At 57.1% G+C, this 24,936-nt stretch overlaps 11 protein-coding genes across 11 annotated transcripts; 4 read left to right on the forward strand and 7 right to left on the reverse strand.

The window, feature by feature from the left end:
* Positions 1–191: 191 nt before the first annotated feature.
* On the reverse strand, positions 192–443 carry PLICBS_005702 (uncharacterized protein; the record flags this gene model as incomplete). Its single annotated transcript, XM_065600784.1, has 1 exon — positions 192–443. The coding sequence occupies one exon, from the start codon at positions 441–443 to the stop codon at positions 192–194; it is 252 nt and encodes an 83-aa protein (XP_065456856.1).
* Positions 444–1,412: 969 nt separating this feature from the next.
* Positions 1,413–1,688, reverse strand: PLICBS_005703 (uncharacterized protein; the record flags this gene model as incomplete). Its single annotated transcript, XM_065600785.1, has 1 exon — positions 1,413–1,688. One exon carries the CDS (start codon positions 1,686–1,688, stop codon positions 1,413–1,415), a length of 276 nt encoding a protein of 91 aa, XP_065456857.1.
* Positions 1,689–2,283: 595 nt separating this feature from the next.
* On the reverse strand, positions 2,284–4,771 carry PLICBS_005704 (DNA-dependent ATPase protein rad54; the record flags this gene model as incomplete). The annotated part of the gene is made up of 2 exons (XM_065600786.1): positions 2,284–4,549; positions 4,761–4,771. 2 exons carry the CDS (start codon positions 4,769–4,771, stop codon positions 2,284–2,286), a joined length of 2,277 nt encoding a protein of 758 aa, XP_065456858.1.
* Positions 4,772–5,894: 1,123 nt separating this feature from the next.
* PLICBS_005705 (uncharacterized protein) lies at positions 5,895–7,777 on the forward strand (the record flags this gene model as incomplete). Its single annotated transcript, XM_018319401.1, has 6 exons — positions 5,895–5,979; positions 6,045–6,281; positions 6,342–6,452; positions 6,506–7,284; positions 7,347–7,580; positions 7,676–7,777. The coding sequence occupies 6 exons, from the start codon at positions 5,895–5,897 to the stop codon at positions 7,775–7,777; spliced, it is 1,548 nt and encodes a 515-aa protein (XP_018181875.1).
* A 744-nt stretch (positions 7,778–8,521) lies between these two features.
* On the reverse strand, positions 8,522–9,310 carry PLICBS_005706 (uncharacterized protein; the record flags this gene model as incomplete). The annotated part of the gene is made up of 4 exons (XM_065600787.1): positions 8,522–8,719; positions 8,799–8,915; positions 9,059–9,215; positions 9,285–9,310. 4 exons carry the CDS (start codon positions 9,308–9,310, stop codon positions 8,522–8,524), a joined length of 498 nt encoding a protein of 165 aa, XP_065456859.1.
* A 614-nt stretch (positions 9,311–9,924) lies between these two features.
* Positions 9,925–11,515, reverse strand: PLICBS_005707 (NADH-ubiquinone oxidoreductase 40 kDa subunit; the record flags this gene model as incomplete). The annotated part of the gene is made up of 9 exons (XM_018319402.2): positions 9,925–10,023; positions 10,079–10,414; positions 10,479–10,637; positions 10,701–10,842; positions 10,897–10,988; positions 11,042–11,136; positions 11,196–11,258; positions 11,319–11,332; positions 11,388–11,515. The coding sequence occupies 9 exons, from the start codon at positions 11,513–11,515 to the stop codon at positions 9,925–9,927; spliced, it is 1,128 nt and encodes a 375-aa protein (XP_018181876.2).
* Positions 11,516–12,066: 551 nt separating this feature from the next.
* PLICBS_005708 (26S proteasome regulatory subunit) lies at positions 12,067–13,365 on the forward strand (the record flags this gene model as incomplete). Its single annotated transcript, XM_018319403.1, has 3 exons — positions 12,067–12,334; positions 12,396–12,631; positions 12,721–13,365. The coding sequence occupies 3 exons, from the start codon at positions 12,067–12,069 to the stop codon at positions 13,363–13,365; spliced, it is 1,149 nt and encodes a 382-aa protein (XP_018181877.1).
* A 786-nt stretch (positions 13,366–14,151) lies between these two features.
* PLICBS_005709 (glycosyl phosphatidyl inositol protein transamidase complex subunit) lies at positions 14,152–15,716 on the reverse strand (the record flags this gene model as incomplete). The annotated part of the gene is made up of 4 exons (XM_018319404.2): positions 14,152–15,017; positions 15,046–15,326; positions 15,380–15,629; positions 15,701–15,716. 4 exons carry the CDS (start codon positions 15,714–15,716, stop codon positions 14,152–14,154), a joined length of 1,413 nt encoding a protein of 470 aa, XP_018181878.2.
* Positions 15,717–17,978: 2,262 nt separating this feature from the next.
* On the forward strand, positions 17,979–18,577 carry PLICBS_005710 (uncharacterized protein; the record flags this gene model as incomplete). The annotated part of the gene is made up of 3 exons (XM_065600788.1): positions 17,979–18,037; positions 18,120–18,495; positions 18,533–18,577. 3 exons carry the CDS (start codon positions 17,979–17,981, stop codon positions 18,575–18,577), a joined length of 480 nt encoding a protein of 159 aa, XP_065456860.1.
* A 485-nt stretch (positions 18,578–19,062) lies between these two features.
* PLICBS_005711 (aconitate hydratase mitochondrial) lies at positions 19,063–22,585 on the reverse strand (the record flags this gene model as incomplete). Its single annotated transcript, XM_018319406.2, has 5 exons — positions 19,063–19,233; positions 19,305–20,613; positions 21,454–21,577; positions 21,666–22,308; positions 22,472–22,585. 5 exons carry the CDS (start codon positions 22,583–22,585, stop codon positions 19,063–19,065), a joined length of 2,361 nt encoding a protein of 786 aa, XP_018181880.1.
* A 1,856-nt stretch (positions 22,586–24,441) lies between these two features.
* PLICBS_005712 (Bud site selection protein 20) lies at positions 24,442–24,881 on the forward strand (the record flags this gene model as incomplete). Its single annotated transcript, XM_065600789.1, has 3 exons — positions 24,442–24,491; positions 24,544–24,723; positions 24,818–24,881. 3 exons carry the CDS (start codon positions 24,442–24,444, stop codon positions 24,879–24,881), a joined length of 294 nt encoding a protein of 97 aa, XP_065456861.1.
* Between the last annotated feature and the right edge of the window lie 55 nt (positions 24,882–24,936).

The raw sequence follows: 24,936 nt of genomic DNA on the forward strand, positions 1-24,936 counted from the left end.
TCCTTGAACTTGCGTGAACACCCAGCGCGGCATTCTGCGCGCGCCAAAGCTGGCCGGCCGCCATAGCTAGGGCCGACAGCGGCGCTTGGCTCGCGTATGCCGATGCCCGGCGAGTGGGTGTGCTGCTTGTGGTGATGCGACGGACTCGGTGCCGATGTGCGAAGGGCTGGATGCGCACCCATCACGGGCCCTCATGAGGCGTCGCCTGGGCCTGCAGCTGACTTTGACGCATCGGATACGGTCCTCTGTTGACCGTGGACGGAAAACTGCGCCGCGCCCTGCCGAAGTGCGTGGACGAGGAAGGCGACCGAGTCGGCCTTGAAGTCGTCTGCGTTTCTGACCCTGTCGAGGTCCTCGGCCAGCTCCTGCGTGGTCCGTTCCAGGTAAAACTGCGCAAACTGCGCCTTGACGGCCGCTTCGTTGACTCCGGGCTGTAGAGACATGGCGATTCGCGGGTGGGAGACGGTCGTCGTTTGCGGTGCCAGATGCACAAGCTGTCGTCGAGCGTGGTCTGCAGGACGGATGAAAGAGGGCCTGCACGGGGGTAGAGAGAAATTTCAGTTAACACATCCTCTCAGTGGCTCACCCACGCGGACCTGGGTCTCCAGGGACAGCAGGCGTGTGGGTGCTGGGTTCCACCCGACGGAACCTTCCATGCCACAGTAGGGTATAAAGTACCCAGGTAGGTAGGTACCTAAGGTACTGTAGTACTGTAGGCAATAGGGAGGGTTTAAGTACCTAAGTACCTAAGGTACTAATGGGGTGCTGGGGGCGAGGTGGGCAGCAGCCCAACAGCCCGTACCTAGCAGGTAAGTTACCACCTACCTTATGTACTGGAGGCAAGCCGGGTGCTGTCGCAGGGCTATCTGGGCGGGCCTCCCTTTCAAGTGTGAACATCCATGGATACATGTCGGCGCACGCCACAACTTGCTCTCGAAGCACTTTGCACTCGAGCCTCGGCCAGGGGCAGGAGCCGGCTTATCCAGCAACGTCGGTCTAGTCTTTACGACACACCCGCGTACTTTCCTGCCCGTGAAGACTGCATCGACCACACTGACACCGTCTCTCCCTACCACGGCATTATGAAGCCCTCGCCCCTCCTTCGCGTCAGACCCGCTGGCCGTCGAACCCGTACTGGCCCCAGCAACAAGTGCAGACTACCCCAAGCTTGAGAAAAATGGTCAGAGGCGCCGCTCAAATCCAACCCGATCCCCATGTCTGGGTTGGAAACATTATGCGGTTAGCAAGTCGTAACTAGCGGGAGCCGTTGGGTTCGTCCGTACGTACTACTCTCTTGTCTGGCCACAGAGGCCGAGGGCGGGACACTCCTGGCCTTGCTATACCCCAAGTTGAATCCCGCTGCTTGAGCGACCGCCGTGGGTATCTGAGGCAGCCATGGCGCCCTCCTCGGGCTACGCGGACCAGTCGTCGCGAGGCTCTGTCCACGTGTCCCTCACCTCGATCGTGGGGACCGGCGGTAGCGGGAGGCAGGAAGCGTAGTTGGGCCAGTTCAGGTCCAACTCCATGAACTCCCACAAGGGGGGCATCGACGGCTCACCCCGGGGGCACTTGTGGTCCTTGTGGCAGTCGCATATCTCGGTCGGCGTGTTCATGAAATAGTCCCAAAAGTTTGACCTCACGTAGTCACAGTCGCGATGAGGCGTCGGAACCGACATCGGCACGCCCATGGCGAGACAAATGGACAAAGACACGACTTGGTGATCTGTGAGTAACTTAGTTTTGCGGCAAGGGGGAGATATGAGAGTTGCAAGCTGAGCGATGACAGGGTCGCAGATATGGAAGCGAGGTCGCCTTTTATACAAGGTCTACCCAGCATGCGACACGTCTACCCTTGTGACATGTGCGCAGCACAAAGGGTAATGCGCCCGCCCGCGCAGAACTTTTAGACCGTCGCTGAAGCCACACGGCAAAGGCCTATGTTCGCGGATGGCGCCGCATGCTAAGCTTGCTTTGACGCGCTCAACCTGCTGATACAAGGTTTTCTCTGTCGCTCTAGTGCCTCCCTCTCTTCCTATCTCCAGTCAACTAGCTTTCCGCCAGCCAGCCAGCGTTACGGTCGAAGACAGTGGCTATCGACATGCCAACTAGAAGTAGTCGATTGTGAGGCACGCCCTGAACATACTTTGACAGCAGGTCACCCGGCCAAAAAGGCTATCCCTCTGCCGCACCTGCGAGTGCCTTGGGTCCATGAATCTGCAGGATTTCGAGCCGAACGGTACGCACCCCTCTCCCTGACATAGCAGGCCGCCGTGGTCTCGTGTCTCAGTGCGATATGTACTGGAAGACGGCGGAGACCTCCGGCTGGGCATGCTCTTGTCGCAGCAAAAGATCCTGGATCGGCTGGAGGCCGTCGTTGACAAAATGATTCCACGTACTCGTGTCCCCGTAAAGCATCGCAGGTGCCTTGATATACTGCTTGCCGTCCGGCTTGCATCGCTTGCACTTGAACGTGTCGTGCGTGTCGCTATTCGTATCCGGTCGATATTGAAACAGCTCACGAAGGCTGTCGAGGGAGAAATGTCTCTCTACGTCTTCGGCAGAGTCGACGACACACGATGAGAGGCTCTGCTTGTGCGACTGACGCTGGAAGATTTTCTCCTCAATGGTCCCAGTGGCGATGAAGCGATACACGAAGCAATCTTTCTTCTGGCCGTCACGCCAGACTCGAGCGAGAGCCTGCTGGTCCGCTGCTGGGTTCCAGTCCGGGTCGAAGAGGACGAGACGATTTGCCCCAATTAGGTTGATGCCGCAGCCACCGGCCTTGCTGCTCAGCAAAAAAACAAACTCCTCGCCTTCTGGATCATTGAACCGATCGACCAGCTTCTGGCGCTTGTTCACGTTCATGGTACCGTCAAGCCGAAGGCAGCCGTACTTGTTGGACCGGCACATGCGTTCGAAAAGGTCCAGTGTCGACGTATAGTTGCTGATGAGGACTATCTTGTCATTGGTATCTTGTCGGATGCGCTCGAGCATCCGGGCAAGCACTTGCATCTTGCCAGATAGCTCGGGTCTGAGTTCGCGGTCACGGCCACGCGATTCCTTGGGCACGTATCCCGACGGGAAACAGCCCTCCGAACCAGGCAAATCATCCGACAAGTTCAGCAGGTCGGGGTGGTTGCATAGCTTTTTGAGGATGTTGATGGCTTTGAGTGGCTGGCTACCCTTGCCTCGAAGCAAGGCCTGGATATCCGGGCTCGTGATGAAGTAATTGTACAGATCAAGCTGGAAGGGGGCGAGGTTGCAAAATACGACGTGCTCATACTTGACCGGCAAGTACTTGGACAATATGTCGTTGGTGCGTCGAATGAGAAACTTGTTGACGATGCCAAGTAGCTCCGTCGTGCATTCATCGCCTCGTTTGCGGTCCGCCTCGGACGCGTCGGCATCGCGGCCCCGCAAGATGGGTATCTCGAACCGCTTGCGGAACTCGAGCCGGGAACCCAGCAGGTTGGGATTTGCAAAGCTTGTAAGTGAGAAATACTCTGTCAAGTCGTTCTGTATGGGCGTTCCCGTAAGTATGACTCGACGTGACACGTTGAGGCTGTTGAGGGCGTTGAATGTGTTGCTATCGCCGTTCTTGAGGCGGTGACCCTCATCACAAAATAACAAGCCGATCTTTGTGTGTTTGAGCTCCTCAACGTTCAGTCGCAACGTTTCGTAAGAGACAATGATGACGGGCCGCGTGACAGATCTGCCAGACGCGATGGCCCATTGGCGAAGCTGACGAGTCAGCTCTTCTTTGCTGGCCTTGCCATCAATTGCAAAAGGCGTGATGGCGTTAGCACCCAGCCATTTTGTGAGCTCGTTGGCCCAATTCTTGACCAAACTGGCCGGGCAGACAACGATGGCCTTTTGTATCGTGGACTTGCCCGCGTCTGGCGCTTGCTTGAGCAAAGTCCACATGAGGGTAATGCACTGAAGTGTCTTGCCCAACCCCATCTCGTCCGCCATGATGCATCCATTGGCCTGCTCTTCGATCATGCCCGTCACGCATCTATACATGAACTTGACGCCCTCCACTTGATGGGGACGTAGTATCTTGGCAAGTTTGGGGTCGAGAACAACGGGGACACGCGGATGATCCTTGTCCATCTTCTTCCTGATACCGAGAATCTCCGCCAGGCTTTTGTGCACAACGGGTGCGTCCAGGGTCTGGCTGGGCGCGGCATCTGCAGCGACTTTATCCTCGCTGCCATTGTCCACCGGCTTGGACTTGTCATCGATGGTAGGGTCGTAGAGAACAATGGCAAATTCGCCACTTGGGTCATGAAGTGGCTTCGGCGCAAAGACGGCTCCCTGGCGAAGCCCAAGTGTCGGGGGAGGGCGGCTTGGGTTCCAGGCACCTTGGTTCTTGTCCTTGAAAGGGACCGAGAAGGTCTTGCGGAAAACGAATCCCTTCTCCTTGGGCTGGAAGACAGGAAACCTGTTGGCATCACGCGTTGCAAGTGCCAACCGGTCGTCGTTGGTGTATGGTTTGTCGTCGTCGACCTCGCCGTCGGCGCCCTTATAGTCGACCCGTTTCCGCTTTCTTGAGGGGCGAGTTGTGTCAGCGCTTCGGGCCGCCGATCCGGGACACTTGAATGGTTGATGGAGCCGGTTTATTGACTCGGGCGTCTGCACACGTCTCCCGAGGTGAACGCCCTTGGCGGCGGTGCTGGGGGTCGATGCGGATAACCCTGGTCTGTGGGAGAAGCGGTGAGTAACGTGTTTGCGAGATGCCGAAGGATGGAATCTCTTACTGATGCGCCATTTTAACACACAAAGCACAGTTCGCCGCCGGTGTTATAATGCTGCGAGCGCTGGCCACAAGGGAGGCTAACGACGGTGACAGCGCCAAGCTGTTGACTTTGGCACGCTCGACGCGTCGTGCAACGCGCGACGGTCGCGAGGTCACGTGCAGGGATCAAGATTTGGGAGCGCCCCTCGGGCTGGGGATGGTGCCGCGCGCAAGTAAGTACCAGTACGAGCTCCCTTTCCTCGAACGGCCAGCAGGCAGGGGGAATTGTGTGCCAAGCACCAGATGAAGGGTCTACCTAGGAAGGAACTGAGAGTCGCCTTGTTTGATGCCGAGCCTGAGGTTAATAGCAGGATCGTTACCGGAGTTGCCCTACCTCTCCAGAGGTAGACGGATACAAAGTACAGCGCTACGTAACTTGGCGCCTAGCAATATAGTGTCAGGTACTGTTAGCTGGGAGGTACTGCAGCGCCTAGGTAGGTATGCGCTCGGCTGGAGCGCCTCACCCAAACGCACTACAGAGGTACGCAGGCAGGGCAGGGTACCCGCCCGTACACCCAATGTCCCCTGGATCGGCCCCGGCTCTGCTAAAGTGGTCGGCCGGCTTATCGAGGCTTATCGCGCACTGCGAGCATCCGTGGATGAACGACTTCCCCAGCCAACGCCAACCTACCCGCGTCCGCCACCCGTCGCTAACGCAGCAGCACAGACGGCACACTGTTCACAAACCAGGCCCTCCTTTGAGGCTTGGATGCGCCGGAACGGCAAGCAAAGGTAAGCCGGCTCCCTTGATCCCCCTCGCCTTCAATCCCCTCCTGCCCGAGTCAAGACTTGCCTACCAGAGCAAGTACAGACGCTCCTCCGCGCGCCGACACCTCCTGTCATTTCTGCACGGATAGCTAATGACACCGCGGCTATCCCGGAAAGATAGACTTCAGATTCACCGCGGCCTCCGACAAGCAAGTCGCGCTATTGTTAGCGACCGGCTCAAGCAGCCACATCTTCAATTGCTGCTGCGTGGCGACGGCCGTCTCCGACGAAACACCCTATATCGCCCTTCGGCCTGCCCTTTGTGGCCCGTCGCACAGCGCCTGCCACCAGAACAAGTTGTCCAAGCCTCAACACCTCCTCTCGCATCATGTCCACACGTCCTGCGACACCGGCATCCCCCAAGAATGCGAGAGTCAAGTCCCCGGCCGTGGGGACGCCCATGTTCGGCTGTGGTATGTTCGGTTCTCCCGGCGCCTCGCCAAGTAATCCACTGGCTGACAAGCGGCCCGCGATGCAGAGCATGTGCAGCTGCTGTTGTCCCAAGGGCAGGAGGTCATGAACAGCTCGATCGCCCACTACAAGATGATTCTACGAGGCATCTTCGATGCGACCCCCATCGTGCCCCAGACCTCGACCAACCACGAGGGACGCCCTGTCACCTCCCTCACCTCCAACTTTCTCTGTTTGCAATGCCCCACGACCGTGACTGAGGAGGATCGCTTGAAGCATGGCACCAAGAAACAGCATCGCTTCTGTACGTCGCAGAAAAGTCGCCCTTGTCTGAGCGAGGTCTCCAGCTAACACATTCCGCAAGATGTCGACTCTCGCAGCGGCTCTCTCTATTGTCAGATATGCGATGACCTGGTATGGGATCCTACCCTCGAGGAACTCCGCGTTCGCAAGATAGGGACAGGTTCCTTTTCAGGTACGTTGGCCAACTCTATCTCCAAGCTCTTCGACTGCTAAGTAGCACTGCAGGTCGGAAGAGAAAACACGACGAGCTCTTCACAGACTCCATCAAGGATGACCCGAGGTTGATTGCATCAAACACAACGACGGCTTCGTGTCGGGCAAACGGACTGCGCGGCATTTACAACGCCGGAGCGACGTGTTATCAAAATGTGGTGCTCCAGAGCTTCCTTCATAATCCATTGTTGCGCAATTTCTACTTGAGCGACGGACATCAGAGCAACGATTGCAATGTACCACACTGTCTGAGCTGTGCCATGGACGACATGTTCCAGGACTTCTACGCGCTGGAGAATACGAATGGCTACACTGCCGCCAATATCCTGTCCGGATTTTGGATCTCAGAGAAGAAGGCCTTTGAGAACCTTGTCACCACCAAGGAGCAGGATGCACACGAGTTCTTCCAGTTCTTGGCCGAAGAGTTACATGAACGCAACGGCGACGGGAAACGCCCCGAGATTGGCAGCGAACATAGCTGCAATTGCATCGTCCATCAGACTTTCTACGGCAAGATGCAAACAACAACCACATGCCAGAACTGCAAGGGCAGTACGCATGCTGTGCAGTCGTTCCTGGACCTTAGCCTTGGGTTAGACAGCCTGACTCAGAGGCGTATTAAGAAGACCGGGCAGAAAGCACCGGTCTTGACACTGACGGATTGCCTTGACGAAGAGTACGTCAAGTTCGACAAGTGCGAATATCGCTGCCACAGCTGCGCCTCTTCGCAGCAAGCTAGGAGGTATACGAGCATCAAGCGCTTGCCGAATGTGCTGTCGATACAACTCAAGGTAAGCAGGCCTGATTTCTCGCCCCGTGTTGCCGTCGCCCGCTCACAAATACGTATCTCTAGCGTTTCGAGTACAAACAGGGCAGACACGACCGCGCCGCGTCCAAGATAGACAATGTTGTCCAGTTCCCTCTTCAGCTCAACATGCTTCCGTACACGGCCCGGGTTCGGAGTCGCGATAGCCGCGAAAATATGGAGCTGGAGCGCTCTTGCACATACGACTTGCTGAGCGTGGTTGTGCACGTTGGCGAGATCGAAACGGGACATTACGTCTCATACTGCCGCGTTGGCGACCAGGTAAGCTATTTGAGCAGCATGATGGCCACTCCTTCTCTGTGCTCGGGTCGTTGCCACCGTTTCTGGACTGCCTCTTGCTGACCTAGCTGCCGCAGTGGTTCAAGTTCAACGACCACAAGGTCGAGCTCGCCAGCATATCCGACGTTCTCGGCGCCCAGGCGTACCTCCTGTTTTACATCATTCGGTCACTTGCATGAATACCCACGGCGGCGCTGAGACTTGAAGAACATGTTTCAATCAAGCCGGAGATTGCATATCACAGCGCAAGGAACGCTCTTTAGCCACTAGTTCTAATAGTGATACCATCTTCAGTATATACAAATATACATGCATGCCCAAGTATGTATGTATGTATGTCTTTGCTCGAATCACGACATCCGCCGTTCTCCAAGAATGAACTGACCGCTGTCGTCAATGCGCCCATGCATCTGAATCTGGAACCTGCCAGAGCGGATTTCGTTCCTGCAAGGCTCTGGTTAGGAAAATAAGTCACTCCGTGCTTCGTAAGGTGATGCGGGACTCACGCATCCTTTTCGCCCGGTGAAATAGCAGACTACTCCGCGCGCTGACGCCATGTCCACAGCGGGCATTCGAAATTTGCCCAGCAATAGAATTCGTTGCTGAGTCCGGTGGGGTGTTCGGGCACGAAGGTAGTGGTGCGTACGCCCAGTGAGTGGTAGAGCTTGGTCACCAGGCCATCCATCCTCTCACCGGTACAAATGACGACGCGAGGAGGCGATGGACTGCCAACTTTGAGCAGCCAGCGGACTGTGAGGGCAACTGCGGACATGGAAACAAGCGTGTTAGACTGGGATGCGCGAGTGCGTGTCAAGGAGGATGGCATCTTACTCTTCGTCTGGCAGTCATCGCTAAGAAAAGGGGGGTCGCAAATGACACGATCAAGGGAGCCCTTCAGCGCGGCTGCAATAGCCGAAGATCCGTCAGCAGCCGTTCAGTGCGCTCGAAGTCCGCAGGTGAGGGCGGCGATAGTTCCGGCGTGACTCGTTCAAGGGAGAAGACGTGCCTGGCAAATCAAGCGGCCTGTGAAAGTCGTACGGGACAAACTCTGGAAACACGCGGAATCGCTCGTCGTACTCGAGGAGCACCAGCCGAGGCCGTTCCGCCTTTGGCGTAGTCCGCTGCTCGAAAGGGACGCAAGTGTCGAGTATCAGCATGAGTGCTGCAATTCACGTGCAAAAGGACGAGGTCCTCGCCTACCAATGCATTGCGCAGAGCCACAAAGGCACTTGGGGTCGATATGACACCAATAGTGGTCTCGCTGGTGGCGTCCTGAAGCAGCTGCCCGGCGAGCTTGCCCGCCGTTTCATCCGAGTACTGTTCGTATCATTGAAGCCGTCAGTCAGTGGCGAGCCAAATCCCCATCACCGCCCCTCCTAGGACACTGGGGGTTGAGCCGAGGAGAAAAGGGGGTGCCGGAAAAGGAGAGCTGTCGCCAGAGCGACTTTATCCTGACGTACCCAGAATTGGGATGCGTTCCAGTCCTCGGTGAACGCTTCCATGGACAAAGGCTCGTCGCCCTCAGCCTCGGCGCGGAGCTTGTCGAACTTGGCCCTGAAATCTTGCTTCTCGGCTTGAAACTCCGCCAGCGCCGCCAGCGCATGGGCGGAGAGCGTTCTGGGTCCCCGGGGAGCAGGCAGTTAGCTCACAAGCTTGTCGCAGATCGCCCAGGCAGTTGCGCCTTACACGGGCTCATCCTCACGGTCTGCCATGGCGCAGTCTGTGGATGCGCTTTTCTGTGCAGGGCTCGTCGGCGACGAAGTCGAGGCTGGAAAGCAAGGAGGCAAGGCTATCTGCCTTTGGGGGGTGGGTGTTACGATGTGTCTAGAAAGACTGAATGCGTTTGGTTCCCGCTGGCGGATGGGGAAAAATTGGGTTTGCTTCCGTTAGATTTCTGACCGCCCCCGGCAAAGCGTACGAGTTGCACCCCAAAAGGGGCATCCGGCCAGCGCATCTGCGGTTTATCGAATTATCCAAACAAAGTACGTGCACCATGTTGACCTTTGGCAAGCAAATGCGCAGACAAAATCAGTGTTCTCGGCCGAGGTCATCCACGCAGCGCCAGAACCCCTCTACCACATACACATCCTGGCGCCCTGGCTTCAAGTTCTGAGAGCCAGGCAACGCCTACCTCCTATGCTCATCGCAGCACAAACGAAACCGGTGCAGATTGCTGTCGCAAATCTAAATCTAAGGCTTGTAGCCATATAATACGTACACTGCCTCTTCCTCTCCTCATTCGACACTCACTGCGGCCATCTTGTCAATAGCCTTGAGCGTCGGCGGCTGTCGCTAACATGTCCTTGCCCTGCCATCCCTTCCCGACTCACAACTCGTCCAGCACGTGGATGTATTTCTTGTCTTCCCTCTTCTCCTTCTCCGTGGCCGGGGGCAGGTCGTAGTAGTGTGAGCTGCGGAATCCTTGCTGTAAATGCGGTCAGTAAAGCTGCAGTGTTTCTGCTCTTGCTGGAGGGGCGCACCAGGTAGTGGTAGGTGAAGTTCGCAATGTCGCCCGGCTCGATGCCCAAGTCCCGGAAGGTCTTGGCATCGGGGTCAATGACTTGGTCCATGAACTCGCGCTCAACCTCGTCGGCCGAGAGAGTGTGCCACCACAGTGCACGGTTAAGAAGGCCGGCCACGGGCTTCAAGATAGCCTTGGGTACGTTGATATGGCGTCGCTGCTTGAAAATCTCCTTATCCACAAGGGCGGCGATCTGGGCCAACGTATACTCCTTGGGACCGTACAGCTCGTACGTTTGGCCAACCGTCGACTCGTCGTACAGCATCTTTTCCAGGGCTGCTCCCACATCGATGGACTAGGTAACCGATACGGCGTCATTAGCACGGCAGGCTTGCTAGCATAGCTCGAGGAACACATACGTGAACGGGTCGGAACTTCTCCTGCATGTTGTTGGCCGTGAAAAGATTGAGGACAGACGCCAGTTTGAGAAGCAGGTTATCCTCGAACCCGAATATGGGCGCCGGCCTGACGAGGGTCGCTTCGGGGAAAATGCTTCGCGCAACTTGCTCTCCTCGGCCCTGTATCAAAACGACTCAGTCAGCGACAATCTTGGCGAGAGAGGCTCCGCTACGCTAGCTGACCTTGGTTGCGTAAAACTCGGAAGTAGACTCCGGGTTGGCGCTGTGAGACGAGACGTGAATATATCGGTCAACGTCATACTTGGCAGCGGCTTCGACGATACGCTCCGTTCCCTCGATGTGAACATCGGCGAGGGAGAAATTTCTGTCGTCCCCTGTCAGATCACAAATTATCGTGGCAAGGACACGCCATTCTTACTTGGTAGGGTAGTCCCTGCCAACCAGGTTGTACACAACATCGGAGTGTCGAACGCTCGCCTCGATCGAGGATGTGTTGCGGAGGTCGTACTCCTATCTCGTTGTTACCCCATGATCACGCCTAATATGCTTCAAGGAGTGCCTACCACGAAGACAACGCGGCCCAAGTCACCCGTGACCTTCAGGTGCCGCTTGGTCATCTCTTCGCGAAACGGAACCACAACGGTACAGCCCTGGCGCGCTGACGAATACGTGTAAGTTCCTCTGGGGACATCTCTCGAGCTGCATACCGTCGCTTACCTAGGCGATTGACAATGTATCGGCCCAATTGGCCGGTTGCGCCAAATACCGTAGCCGTGTGGCCTATGGGGTACAGTTAGCGACTCTGCCGGCAGTCATCGTTCGCCGCTACTCGATGCGCACCTCCGAGGGACGATCTAGGAATAGTGTCAGCGCCGTCAGTCTCCGGGTCGGCAGAGGGCGTGCACTCACCGGCCGCCTTCAACCCGGATGATTGGCTTGCCAGTCCTGGTGATGGAGATGTCGGACAAGAAGCGCTTTCCGGCAACGTTGTGAACGACCTTGCGCGCAGAGCGCGCAGCTGAGAGAGGAGACGCCATGCTTTGCAATTGACGAGCCTGCAGCAAAGACTTGAACTCCTTGCTGACTGCCTGCGTATGGCGCTGCCCTCGTTGAAGGTTTGTCGATGCTCTCGACATCGGCTCGCTGGGGCCGGGGGTGCGCTAGATGAAGCCGCGGACTGCCAATTGAGATCACGTGATCGGTCACGCTCGCCTCTAGTCCCCGTCTCAGCCATTGTGCTCCGACCTGCAGCCCCCACAGCTCCGCAACGTACCAGCGGACCAGGTCCTGCCTGAGCTGCAGGCTGCGAGACAGCCGCGTTGGCGAGCTCCATCACCTTCGCCTTGCCAACCCGCCCACCCCAAACCATAGCCATCGACCACAACGAGCTGTTCGACGAGCAGCAACAATACCCGAACCGACTTCCTCAATTAGTCTCGCAACTCCGTGCACTTCCGACTTCCCGCGACGAACATCGTCGTTTGGCCGCAGGCAACTGGCAGCCGCAAGCTAGACCAACCTCTTCGACCGTCACCTGCTCTTCCTCGGTCATCGGTTCAGGCAGCCTCACTCGGGCCGAGTCTTCGAGATGAATGTCGATACGATCCCCGACTTCCTCGCCGAGCAGCGGGACCAAACCGCAGAGGAGCTCCAGCCCCTTGTGCTGGACTTTGAGAACTTCTGGGAGCGGAAGCTCTGGCACCAACTCACAGATGCCCTGGTGCAGTTTTTCGACCACCCTGACAGCGCCCCGCAGCGCTTGCCGTTTTACAAGGTTTTCGTTCTCAAGTTCGCCGACAAGATCAACCAGCTGAAGTTGGTGGATCTGGCTTTGAAGGCCGCGACGCAATGCAAAGGTAACAGCGAGGCCTGGCATATCAAAGGGAGAACGGCGGCGAGACTAACAGCATATTTCAGATGACAGGGAGCGCTTGGCGTTTCTGCAAACGGTTGTGAAGAAGGTCGACAACGAGAATTCGCAGGATGCTCTCGTCTTCGCCTCAGTCGCTGTCGCACGGGTCAAGCTCAGCCTGAACGAGCTGGATGACGCGAGGAAAGACCTGGACGCTTCCGAGAGAATACTGGACACCTTCGATTCGGTCGAAACTATCGTTCACGCCGCATTCTATGATGCAAACGCCAGCTACTACCAGGTATGTTTGTCCTGCCGCCCGCCCTGAAGTGTCGCGCAAAGGGGGCATCCGCCATCTTGGAAAGACTTAAACTAACTTTAGTCATGTAGCGCAAAATGGACTTCGCCAATTACTATCGAAACGCCCTTCTCTACTTAGCCTGCATCGATCTGTCGTCCTTGTCCCCTGAGGAGCGCCACAGGAGAGCGTACTACCTCAGCGTAGCTGCGCTGGTCTCCAACAGCATTTACAACTTCGGCGAGCTGCTTCTACATCCCATCCTAGACGCTCTCGCCCAGAGCGAGGATGACGCTTGGCTGCGCGAGCTACTTTTTGCGTACAACCGTGGCGATCTAGCTGCGTACGATGTCCTGTCCGACAACATCGCCTCCAACAAGCTTCTGAACGAGAATTCTACCCACCTCCGACAGAAGATCTATCTCGCGGCGCTGACTGAGGCGGTGTTCCGCCGCCCACCCCATGACCGGACCATGACATTCTCAACCATCTCCCAAGAAACCAAGGTCCGACCGGATGAGATCGAACATCTCATCATGAAAGCGCTAAGCCTCGGCTTGCTGAGGGGGACCATTGACCAAGTGGACGAGGTCGCGCAAATCACATGGGTTCAGCCCAAGGTTCTTGACATGAAACAGATTGGCAACATGCGGGAAAGGCTGCTTGACTGGGACTCGAATGTCAACCAGCTAGGCAACTGGATCGAGACGGCCGGGAAGGACGTCTGGGCCGCATGAAGCACGGCCGGACCGGAGTGGAGCCAGGTGCCTGCTGGATTTGAGCAGGCCGTACAGCGGTCCAGGGGCTAGACCTTGTACAGTATGATCTTTAATAGACAGGACCGTCTACGTCGTTGTAATGCCTCCATCTGGTAGCAGCCTCTTCAACCACTCCCAAGGTGTATGCTGTGCTACGTAGCGCCGCCATGACTTGGGGAGGTGTTGAGAAGTCTATCGACATTGACATGATCCATCTCTATTCGTCTCCGGAGGGTGTGCCTAGAGCATTCACCATTCCTACCAGCCATGCTGGCCACCAAACACACCAGACCACGACAGCCGTATACATTCCCCACACGTTCCACCCGAAACTCGCTTCGCGCAATACATCCGCAACAGATAATCCCAACATTTGTGCCGCCGTGTAAATGACCACCGGTGGCGCCACAGCGCTCAGTAGCCCGGCCATCAAATACCGGGCAACGATGCTGCGCGTCGGCTGAACGAACGAGAGGGGGCTCGCGAGCAACCCTACCAGAAATGCCAGGGAGAAGTTCAAGGTAGCGAGTGTGGCAAGCGACATGCCGAGCATGAGCAGGGAGAAAGACTTCGTGAGCTGGAAATGCTGTGCGGTAGGAGTCCAGAAGGTGGATAGTGTATGAGACACGACAGAAGGCAACGCAGCCGACGCCAGGCAGAACAGGGTAAAGGCTCCGGAGAGCATCTGCAGAGTTTGTATGGTAAGCCCACGATACACTTCACTCTGCCACTACAACATAGCCAAACTGGAGAAAAGGGGGGGACTTAACATACCGTCGACGGAAGGTTGTTGAAAATGAAAAGGGGCAAGAGCGATGCAGCCTGGCATCCTGCAACTATTCCTAGAGGCAGAAACAGATCGCGTTCGACAGCCTGACTTGCTGGGATGATAGACTCGTCCGGCTTGTTCGCCCGCCCCGCGGATTTGATGGCCGAAGACGCCGACGTGCGAGCAGTGTCTTGGGAACTTGTCTGCCCACTTTTCATCCACAAGAAGATGGCCATAATGGTAAAGCTCGCCGATAGCAGCATGGCGCTGGGTAAGTAGGTGCCAATACTGACGAAGCGGTCTCTATGCATCAAAAGGTAGAAGAAGAAGCTCTGATGCAGGTGCTCGAGCAAGTTGTTGAGGCTCCTAAAGGTGCCTTCAATGACCCTGCCCATGGCCATTTCGTCATGCCAGCCATCCCCGTATGGTTGTAACGTCACGGAGTCGACATGATATGGAATGAAGCTGCTGTGAGGCCCGGCGGACATTCCGAGGCCCTGATTGAGCATGCCCCGGAGCATTGTTCGCAGACGATCGGGGTAGCGGTCCGTATGATGCTTCATGTCCTGAATCGCCGTCTGAATGCCCATTTGTCCGCTTGCAACATTTACAATCGAATTGATGAGGTCGAGGTTTGGAAGTTGGCCATTGGTGCCGTCGTAAATGATGTGAAGACCTTCGAACCGCTGCTCCGAGGTGTAGTCGATGGCGATGGCCCCTTGCAGGGCGCCAGACTTCAACGGGAGTGGCGCAACCTTGTTGGAGTCGTGGGCGTCGTGATACGCGTCGACCCAGGCCTGAGTGCCAGTCTTGCTGTCGGGCGGCACAACAATTATTATGTCCTTGGACCAGAGAGACCAGCCTGCGGGAGCTTGTCAGCCCAAATCAACCCTGCGTCAAGGGGGCCGAGAGGGCAGGCAAGGGGAACTTGCGCTTGAAGTAGCGAGCCAAGGTCAGGGCCAGAGCCACGCCATTGCGATTCAGTTGACCCTCCACGCTTCTCCATGCAGCAACGAGGACGATGGCCTCGGTCGCGTCGCCACGCGGTGCCTGCAGGATACCGTATACATTCTCGCCCGTGTACGCCTCGCCTGCCGAGTGATAGGTGTAGTTTTGGCGACCGACCTTGATCCCTTGCCCCTTGAGTATCGTCTCAAGCCTATCGTTGATCCTAGGAGACAGTTTCAGCGGCCAATGCCAAGGCCAGCCGTGTTGGAAACTTACGCGTAGTTATCCTTGTCGCGCAGGTCGTCCAACTCGTGCCGGTAAGCGCGGAAGACGTTCTGTTCGCTGCCACCGAAGTACGTGTGGACTTGGCCTGGCAAGAGTGCGTTCTCGGAAATGTACGTCCGTCTCGAATAGCTATCCAGGGGCAACAGGAGGAGCCAGGCGACGCCGACGATGATGCAGAGCAGTGACAGATACGGGGGCAGCTTCAGCATGCGCGGGTCACGCCGCAGCGACAAAGCCGAAGCTAGGTCGTGTCAGCAGTGGGCGCGAACGCATCGATTGCATGGAAAGCTGGGAGGGGATAGAGAGGCTTACATAGGAGTCGCGACATGTCGGCAGCCTTCGCGTCCTGGCGATGCTTGGAGGAAGGGTTGCCGTGGCCGCCCGATCAGGAGAGCTGTCGAATTTAGGCCAGGTACTAGAGGTACGGGGTGCCGTAACCCCTGCGGATTACCTTAGTTACCTGGCCTTGCTGGCCGGGCACCTCCAGCTGCGCCCGGCCGGCCGGAGGTGGGGGCCCAAGCTCCGGTCCACAGGCATGAGGAGGGACGAATGTAGGTACGCCCCCACTGTACGTACCCCTACCCCGTGGCGCGGTCGGGTCCACGGTGGGCAACCTGGAAGTCCTCACGGGCGTTTTGCGAGAATCGACCATACATGAGGAAGTTAATCTTCAAGTACGCAGCAAAGTCGCTGCGGCAGCCGTACGGCTCCAGTCGGGTCTTTGCAGTGCCTTGGCAGTACATCCTCTGAGGATTATGGCTCGACGTTGCCACGAATTTAACGGCGTGAGCCACCAGCATCCCTTGTTCGTTTGGCCGCCATGGGAGGGAATATAACTACAGTATAGACTGGCACCACCACGCACCGACGATTGGCATCGGGGCCAAGCTCAGGCGCGATATGCTCGTGAGACCCCGATCCTGTCCTCGACATCCAAACACCAACAGTTCCCAGAGGGGATAAGCTCAGACGTCAGGGGTCTGAGTTGCTGCTGCTTGTGACTTTGCTCGTCGTGACAACACGAAACATAGCATGCATCCGGCTCCCTTACAAAAATGCACCGACTACCCTGCTGCACTCATCGCCCAGGGCGGTCATTGTCATTGTCATTGTACCTCTATCGTACACCCCCAGGAGCAACATCGTGCTTCCGGACATACTTGTAAAGTAATTGAACATATTGCAGGAACTGTACCCGAACTCCTGTGCATGCACATCTAGCCTCGCCATTCTCACCCACAATCGTACAGGACGGTCGGCGTTCTACCCACGTTGAAATTGCCCCGACTGCGCCTGCAACTCCGGAGCTCACGGCCCTAGACGCTGTGTGCTACCGACGAGCTCCGTTGCCGCACTGCCTCCGGCACGGGTCGTCGTGGGCAACACCCCAAACCGCCCAAACGTCTTTTGGTCCACGCTCACATAGTGCGGAAGTAGGGCCAAGAGGTTCAGTCGCGTCTCTATCCAGCGCAGCGCCCACTCTGGAGGCGCGAGAAACTTGATATAACCTAGACCAGCTACTCGTAGAGCAGGTCAGCCCAAGGTTCATGAAGCCTTATGAAGCATGAGGAATGCGGTTGCCGGGCGGCCCCTTACCGAGATAGCCGACACCAACACCACACAGGTGTCCAAGTAGGCTTGTGCTTGGTATCAGAACGGCGACGACAAATATCATGAGGAGCGGCGTCGTCCAGGTCGGTATATGGTAGGTCGCGATAACGAGGTGCGGATTTGACCGGTACGTCCGGATTGCCTCTGCCCCGAGCAGCAGAAACACCCACATACTAGCGAGAGAATATCAGCCCGGTGTTCTTCGAATGGTATTCGTAGTGCGATCTTGACTAACCTCGCGCCCATAACGGCGTGGTTTCCTCGAAGGATGCCGGCTTCGATGACAAGATATAAAATCGCGGGAATGGTAGTCAAGGCTTTGGATACAACGTCAGCTGGGCAGGTTTGAATGCGCCTGGAGTAACCCACGTCCAAAGAAGAGCGCCAGCGTAGTCAGGGTGCCGTACTCGCTCTCAAAGCGCTCCATCAGGGGTGTCAAAGCAATTACGTTGAGCGCCGCATGGATCAAGTTCAAATGCACCAGCGGAAAAGTCGAGAGTCGGTATGCTACAAACGTCTCAAGTCAGATGACTCTTACGACGCGCGTGCTCCGACACGCCAGCGAGCATCTGAGGGGACCGGGACATACCAGACACGAAGGAGACCTTGTCGGGGATCAAGGCCCCCCAGCTGCTCACATCCCATATCGAAGGGAGGCTCAACAGCCAGAAAAATAAAATAATGACGGCGATTGCCCTGGTGAACAGCGGGAGTCGTAGGACATAGGACCGAGCCCGAAGGGCGCTGAAGCCCTGAATCGCAGGCATCGTTGGTACTGTGAAACTGCACGGCGGTGCCGTGGACGGGGCTCTCGTGGCGTCGAGGGCGTCGGCAGCTTGCCGCTTTGGAGTGAGTGTGCGTTCTGAATGCGGCCAGATCTAACCTGGTCATATCAGGACGGTGTCGCTGTCGCACCGACCGTCGCTCGCATCCTTTCCCTTCAAGTTCACGCCAGGAGATCTGGTCGCAGTGGTTTTGGATGGCGCCCGATAGGCACGACCAGGAGCTCTTATCGCCACGTGACCACAGCAGGACCAAGTCTCTGCCGCCATTTGAAAGGACTACCGCACTAACTTGGTGCTATTCGTAGAGCTAACTTTTAGAGCCCACCCTACCATAGCAGCGACGACAGCAACGACAGCAACGGCAGCAACGGCAGCAACGACAGCAACGACAGCAACGACAGCAACGACAGCAACGACAGCAACGACAGCAACGACAGCAACGACAGCAACGACAGCAACGACAGCAACGACAGCAACGACAGCAACGACAGCAACGACAGCAACGACAGCAACGACAGCAACGACAGCAACGACAGCAACGACAGCAACGACAGCAACGACAGCAACGACAGCAACGACAGCAACGACAGCAACGACAGCAACGACAGCAACGACAGCAACGACAGCAACGACAGCAACGACAGCAACGACAGCAACGACAGCAACGACAGCAACGACAGCAACGACAGCAATGATAGCGGCAGCAATGATGTTAGTAACGGTAGGAAAAGTAGCAAATTGCCCACAGGAAGAAAAGCGCCGCTATCGTCCTATGCCTGCACTAGTGGAGTAGCATGGGAGCACGTCGTGGCCGAGAAAGGTAGGACGGCTGTACAACTAGCAAAAGTCAGCTCTACGAATAGCACTCCTCATTCAAAAAGGGAGCCAGCTACTCTATGACTGAGACTTAATTAAGCAACTCCTTAGTTCTGGTAGCTAACCATAGAGTAGGTAGTAGTAAGGTCTAAGAACCCCGCGTTTCATTAAGTTTATCTTCGCACATAATCATTCCATTTTACGAATTTTTATTCAGTTTCTGGAAATACTGAGAGAACGACGAAATCAAAAGCTCTTACGAGCCAATAATACACTAGACTTTAGCATCAAATGCTCCTGCGGGGAGGGGTGCTGTGGTCTTCGTCCTCCTACTGCTCCTCCACGATTCGCTTCTTGCGTCAAATCAGCGCAGACGGGATATACGTCACGATCTCAACCCACTCGCTCCCCATATACACTCCGATACGTACACATCACTAGCAAGCAAAAGAGCTTCGCCCTTTACTTGGTGGCCTTGGCCATGGTGTTGAGCGCACTTCCGTTCTTGAACCACTCAATCTGGGCCTCATTGAACGTGTGCTGCAGCTGAACCTCGAAGGACTTGCCATCCTTGGGGTGAACAACCATGGTCACGGGCTTGCCAACGGCAAGCTGGGTGCAGAGAATGTCGACCTGAAGCAAGCAACATTAGCAGTCTGCCAGTGAAAGGGGCGAATTGAAGATGGGCAGGAGCGACAACTCACCTTGTCCTCAGGCTTAATCTTGTCATAATCGGCCGGCTCGGCGAAGGTAAGGGGCAGCATGCCCTGCTTCTTCAAGTTGGTCTCGTGGATACGAGCAAAGCTGCGAGTGATGATGGCGAGGCCACCAAGGTGACGGGGCTCCAGAGCGGCATGCTCACGCGAGCTGCCCTCGCCGTAGTTCCAGTCGCCAATAACAACCCACTTGATGCCCTTCTTCTTGTAGTCACGGGCGACGGCAGGCACAGCATCCCAGTCGCCAGTGGTGACGTTCTTGATCTTGTTTGCCTCGCCGTTGGCCTCGTTGATGGCGCCGATGAGCATGTTGTTGGAGATGTTGTCCAGGTGGCCACGGTACTTCAGCCAAGGGCCGGCCATGGAGATGTGATCAGTCGTGGTCTTGCCCTGCGCCTTGATCAGGATGGGAATGTCCTTGGCGTCCTTGCCGTCCCAGGGCTGGAAAGGCTGAAGGATCTGCAGACGATCCGACGTAGGAGCCACCTGAACAGTGACACCAGCACGCTCCTTGGGCGGCGCCTGGTAGGTGTCGTTGCCGGGGTCGTAGCCGCGGGGGGGGAGCCCGTTGCCCGTGGGAGGCTTCAGCATAAACTCATTGCCATCCTTGTCCTTGAGCTTGTCGGTGAGGGGGTTGAAGTGCAGCGAGCCGGCAATGGTCAGCGCCACGACCAGGTCGGGGGAGGTGACGAAAGAGTGGGTAGCAGGGTTGCCGTCGTTGCGGCCGGTGAAGTTACGGTTGTACGACGAGAGGATGGAGTTGGCCTCGCCCTTCTTGACATCCTGGCGGTCCCACTGGCCAATGCAGGGACCGCAGGCGTTGGCAAGGACAATGCCGCCAAACTCCTCAAAGGTCTGCAGCTGACCATCGCGCTCGATGGTGGCGCGGATCTGCTCGGAGCCAGGCGTGACAGTGAAGACAGACTTGGCCTTGAGGCCGTGGTCGAGGGCGTCCCGGGCGATCGAGGCAGCACGGGACATGTCTTCGTAGGAAGAGTTGGTGCACGAGCCAATGAGGCCAACCTTCAGCTCCTCAGGCCAGCCGTTCTCCTTAACAGCCTGGCTGAACTTGGAGATCGGAGTACCCAGGTCAGGGGTGAAGGGCCCATTGATGTGAGGCTCAAGCTCGGACAGGTTGATCTCAATCAGCTGATCGTACTCGGCACCCTGGTCCTCACGCAGCTCGGCGGCGTAGGCGCGGGAGAAGTCGCCAATGTCCTTGCGCTTCGTTGCCGACAGGTAATCGTACATGCGGTCGTTGAAGGGGAACAGAGAAGTTGTTGCGCCAATCTCAGCACTGGGGGGGAAAGTTAGCAGCTGTCATCCAAGAAAATTGAGTGTTGGCGGAAGTGGACAGAGGTGAGACACCCGAGCAGTCGTGGATCCTGAACATCTCAGGCACCATGGCAACCACAGGCACCACGGGAGCCAGAGGAATCCCTGGCAGTACAGAAACCAGAGTGATCTCAGGTGCCACGAAAACCATGGGAACCATGGCAACCACGGGAACCAGGGGGATCTCTCGGAACCAGAGGAGCCGCAGGCACCATAGCAACCAGCAGGATCTCGGGAACCAGAGGAACCACAGAAACTAGAGGAACCACGGGAACTAGAGGAACCAGAGGAACCATAGGCACTATAGCAACCAGCGGAATCTCGGGAACCTAGAGAACCAGAGGAACCGCGGGAACTAGAGGAATCGCGGGAACCTAGGGAACTTAGGGAACCAGAGGAACCAGAGGAACCAGAGGAGCCAGAGGAACTAGAGGAACCAGGGGAACTAGGGGAACCGTAGAAACTAAGGGAACGAGGGGAAGCGCGGAAACTATAGGAATGATGGCAACGAGGGGAAGCGCGGGAACTAAGGGAACGACGGCAACGAGGGAAACCGCGGGAACCAAGGGAACGACGGCAACGAGGGAAACCGCGGGAACCAAGGGAACGACGGCAACGAGGGAAACCGCGGGAACCAAAGGAACCGAGGGAACCGAGGGAACCAAAGGAACCAAGGGAACCGAGGGAACCGAGGGAACCAAAGGAACCAAAGGAACCGCGGGAACTAGAGGAACCTCAGGCACGTCGGGAATCTTCTGAGAAACCAAGAATCAGGGGAGAACGAAGGAAATGGAAACTTTACCCCATATTGCAAATGGTGGCCATGCCTGTGGCGCTGATATTGTCAACACCGGGGCCATGGTACTCAACAATGGCACCGGTGCCACCCTTGACGGTGAGGATGTCGGCAACCTTGAGGATGATATCTATCCAAAAGCGGTTAGCGTGGGACATGTGATGGTGGAGTGCGCGGACGGAGTCGCAACGACACAAGGAGGAAGGAGCGGTACGTACCCTTGGGCGAAGTCCAGCCCGACATGTTGCCGGTGAGCTTCACACCAATGACGTTGGGGGCCTTCAGCTCCCAGGGAAGATTGGCCATGACATCGACAGCATCGGCACCACCGACACCAATGGCGCACATGCCAAGGCCTCCGCCGTTAGGGGTATGCGAGTCCGTGCCGATGAGAAGTCCACCGGGGAATGCATAGTTTTCGAGGATGATCTGGTGAATGATACCGGAGCCGGGACGCCAGAAGCCAATGTTGTACTTGGCACAGGCAGAAGACAGGAAATCGTAGACCTCCTTGTTGATGCTGATGGCGCGAGCGAGGTCCTTCTCGCCGCCGATCTGGGCCTCGATCAAGTGGTCGCAGTGGACGGTGGTGGGATTCGCCACCTGATCCATGCCAGCAGACATGAACTGCAGGATGGCCATTTGGGCGGTGGCATCCTGGCAGGCAACGCGATCCGGGCGCAGCTTCAGATAGGACTTGCCCCGCTGAATCTCCTGACCGTGGGGGTCATCCAGGTGGGAATAGAGGATCTTCTCAGCATAGGTGAGAGGGCGGTTCAGGCGTCCGCGGACGATGGCGAGGTTCTCAGACATCTTCTTGTAGTTGATGAAGTTGTTCTCCTCCCAGTTGTTCTGGCGGACCTATATTGGGGAGTGACCAAGACGTTAGCGCAGGCTCCGGACATTCGGCACACAGGAAAATCATCACGGTCGCATGTGCACGTATGGACCACGCCGGCAGGCCCAATCGAATCACGCCGTCGCTGCGGCAACCGCGCGCGCACAGAGAGCTATCACGACGTACCTTACGGTCAAGGGCAGAGTCAGAGACGGTAGCCAGGCGACGAGCGCCACCGGCAACGCCGCCGAGGACGCGGCCCCGGGCAAGGTTGCCCAGAACCTGTCGAGACGCGAGCATTGTGACGGGAGTGCCAATTGCGGCGGAGGGGAGAGGGTCTCGAGGTATTCAAGACGACGCCTTTGCCGCTCGCAGAAGTCAAGCCAAGGCCGTGGAGGAGGACGGGGGGCGATGATGGGGTTTTGAGAAAGAAGGGAGGGAGAGGTTCGTGAAGGTGGAGAGGTGTTTTTTGGCCCTTCGGCCGGCTCAAGCAACCTCACAGAGCCAGATGTTACCGAGCACAGGCAACCTAAATTGTGGGGCGGCCGGGTAGCTTTGGTTTGGTTGCATCAGACGCCCCGGCGCCAGCAGGCTTTCTGCGCTGCGCAGTTTCAACCAGGGCTTCTGGATTCGCCGTCGCCGCGACTACCTCTAGCGGTGGGGCCGGAGGGGCCTGTCCCAGCCAGTCACAGGCCGCGAGATAATAATCCACGCCGTCTGCGTTTCGTCATTCTTGCCGAGACCTCCACAGCCCCGAGGCCCCCCGGCCAGCGAAAGAGAGGCCAGGTGAAAAAAATGACCTGGCACATGTCAGCCACTCTGGGGACCAACCGTGTCTCCAGGTGTCCAGCCCAATTCCGCCGATGGGACGTGCCTGCCATTGCCGGGAAGCTTCGCTCAGGAGCCTCCCGCGAGGCGAACCGTTCCTCCAGGTGTCGATGATCGATTGCTCGCCTGGCTCTGCGCATCAGTTCCAGGTTGCCCCTCCAGCGCCCAGTCCCCCGCGCGCTTGCGCACTCCCCGCCTGGACATATGCTCCCGTGCCCGTCTTGCAGTCAGAATGATGCATTTTGCGCAGCTGGGTCCCCTCCGCCGAAGCACCGGCTCGGCTCCGGTCGGCTGTTGGCCCGTCTCTGAATCGTCGGGCTGCCGCCGGCCCCTCCTGACCCGAGTCAGCAAGGCCCGGGCACTGATAGGCCTGCTTCCAGGTGCCTCAGTGGCCCAAATCGTCGTGGCTTAGCGGCCTGTACTGCCTGACGGATGGACCTGCCGGGGCTGCAAAGCTGCAGGGTGTCTGCGCTCTGGCGCCCCGAACCGCGGCGCGTCCTTGGGCTCCTGGGGATCGGGCGGGCGGCTGGGAGGGGCTCCACACGAAATTTTTTCCAGCCTGGGGAATGTCTTCACCTCGGCTGGAGAAGAGTCGGATCCCGCATCCACAGCTCGGTCTTGCGAGGCTCTCGGTGCCCTAGTCTCGGTCGCCGACCTATACGGAATTATGATAGCAGAGACGGATAAGCACAGCGAGACGGCGAACAAACAGAACGGGACAGGACAGACCTGCACGTCTGTGATATGGACGGAGAATGTAAGAGCAGCCTTTCCCGACTCCGAATCCATGGGCGAATTATTTGACACGCATGGACGGAATACAGTACAGTCGTCTTCGCTGAAAAGCCTCTGTATTCCAACACAACACTGCCGGCCAGACACTCTCTGCGGTGTCTCGCGCCAGTTATTGCTTGCCATCCGTTGCTCGTGCAATTGCCGACCACGCACTTGTGCAATGTTTTCGACGGCGTGATTATTGACATCGTGTACTACCAGTCATGCTCCTGATACGAAAATGCAGTCCCTACGTCACCGTCTCGTTTAAGCACCGACGAGCTGCGAGGAGTCCTGTGCCAGCTCACGCCTGCAACGTTGGGATGGTGATACAGTGTTTAAGAAGTCTAACACTGTGACTTCGCACTGTCTCCACAAAATATTTCCTCACCGCCCAAGAAACTGCCTGACATGGAAATCACGGCTTCTGACCACCTTCGGCCCTGCGGTACCAAGCATTCGTTACCTCCAGATACTTCACGGGTTGTTCTCTTCCTGCATCTACGGCGGACATCTCAAAAGCTATTAGTTCACTTATTACCCACGGCAACACGATGGGCGTCGGAAACAAGCGCACAATCACCAAGACGAGGCGGAAAACGAGGTTTGAGTGACCATCAGCTGGGTCCGGCCATGTTGTCTAATTCAGCCTGCAGGGACGTGGATCAGGTCAAGGCGGATTTGATCTCATCTAGGCACCTCTCCCAGTTCAAGGATACCAAAGCGGCGGAGGACCTCCCCGGACTTGGCCGGAACTACTGCGTCGAATGCGCCAAGTGGTTTGATACCGAGAAGACATTGACCGCCCATCAGCGGGGCAAGCCTCACAAGCGCAGGTATGTCTTCCTTCCTCTTCTGCTCTGCCCGAAGTGGTCAAGTTAGATACCATGACGTTTTGCCTGCTCACGCTCTGCGCTTAGGGTCAAACAGCTGCGGGAAGAACCAGACCCGAATCCTCAACGGGTACCAGGTGCAGTTGCCCCATGCCGACTGAGCACTACCGCCGTCGAATCCCGAAGCGACCAACCGACAGAACACGACATCGAGAT

This window comes from Purpureocillium lilacinum, assembly GCF_023168085.1.
Source record: "Purpureocillium lilacinum CBS 284.36 DNA, scaffold_4, whole genome shotgun sequence".
Classification (NCBI taxonomy): domain Eukaryota; kingdom Fungi; phylum Ascomycota; class Sordariomycetes; order Hypocreales; family Ophiocordycipitaceae; genus Purpureocillium; species Purpureocillium lilacinum.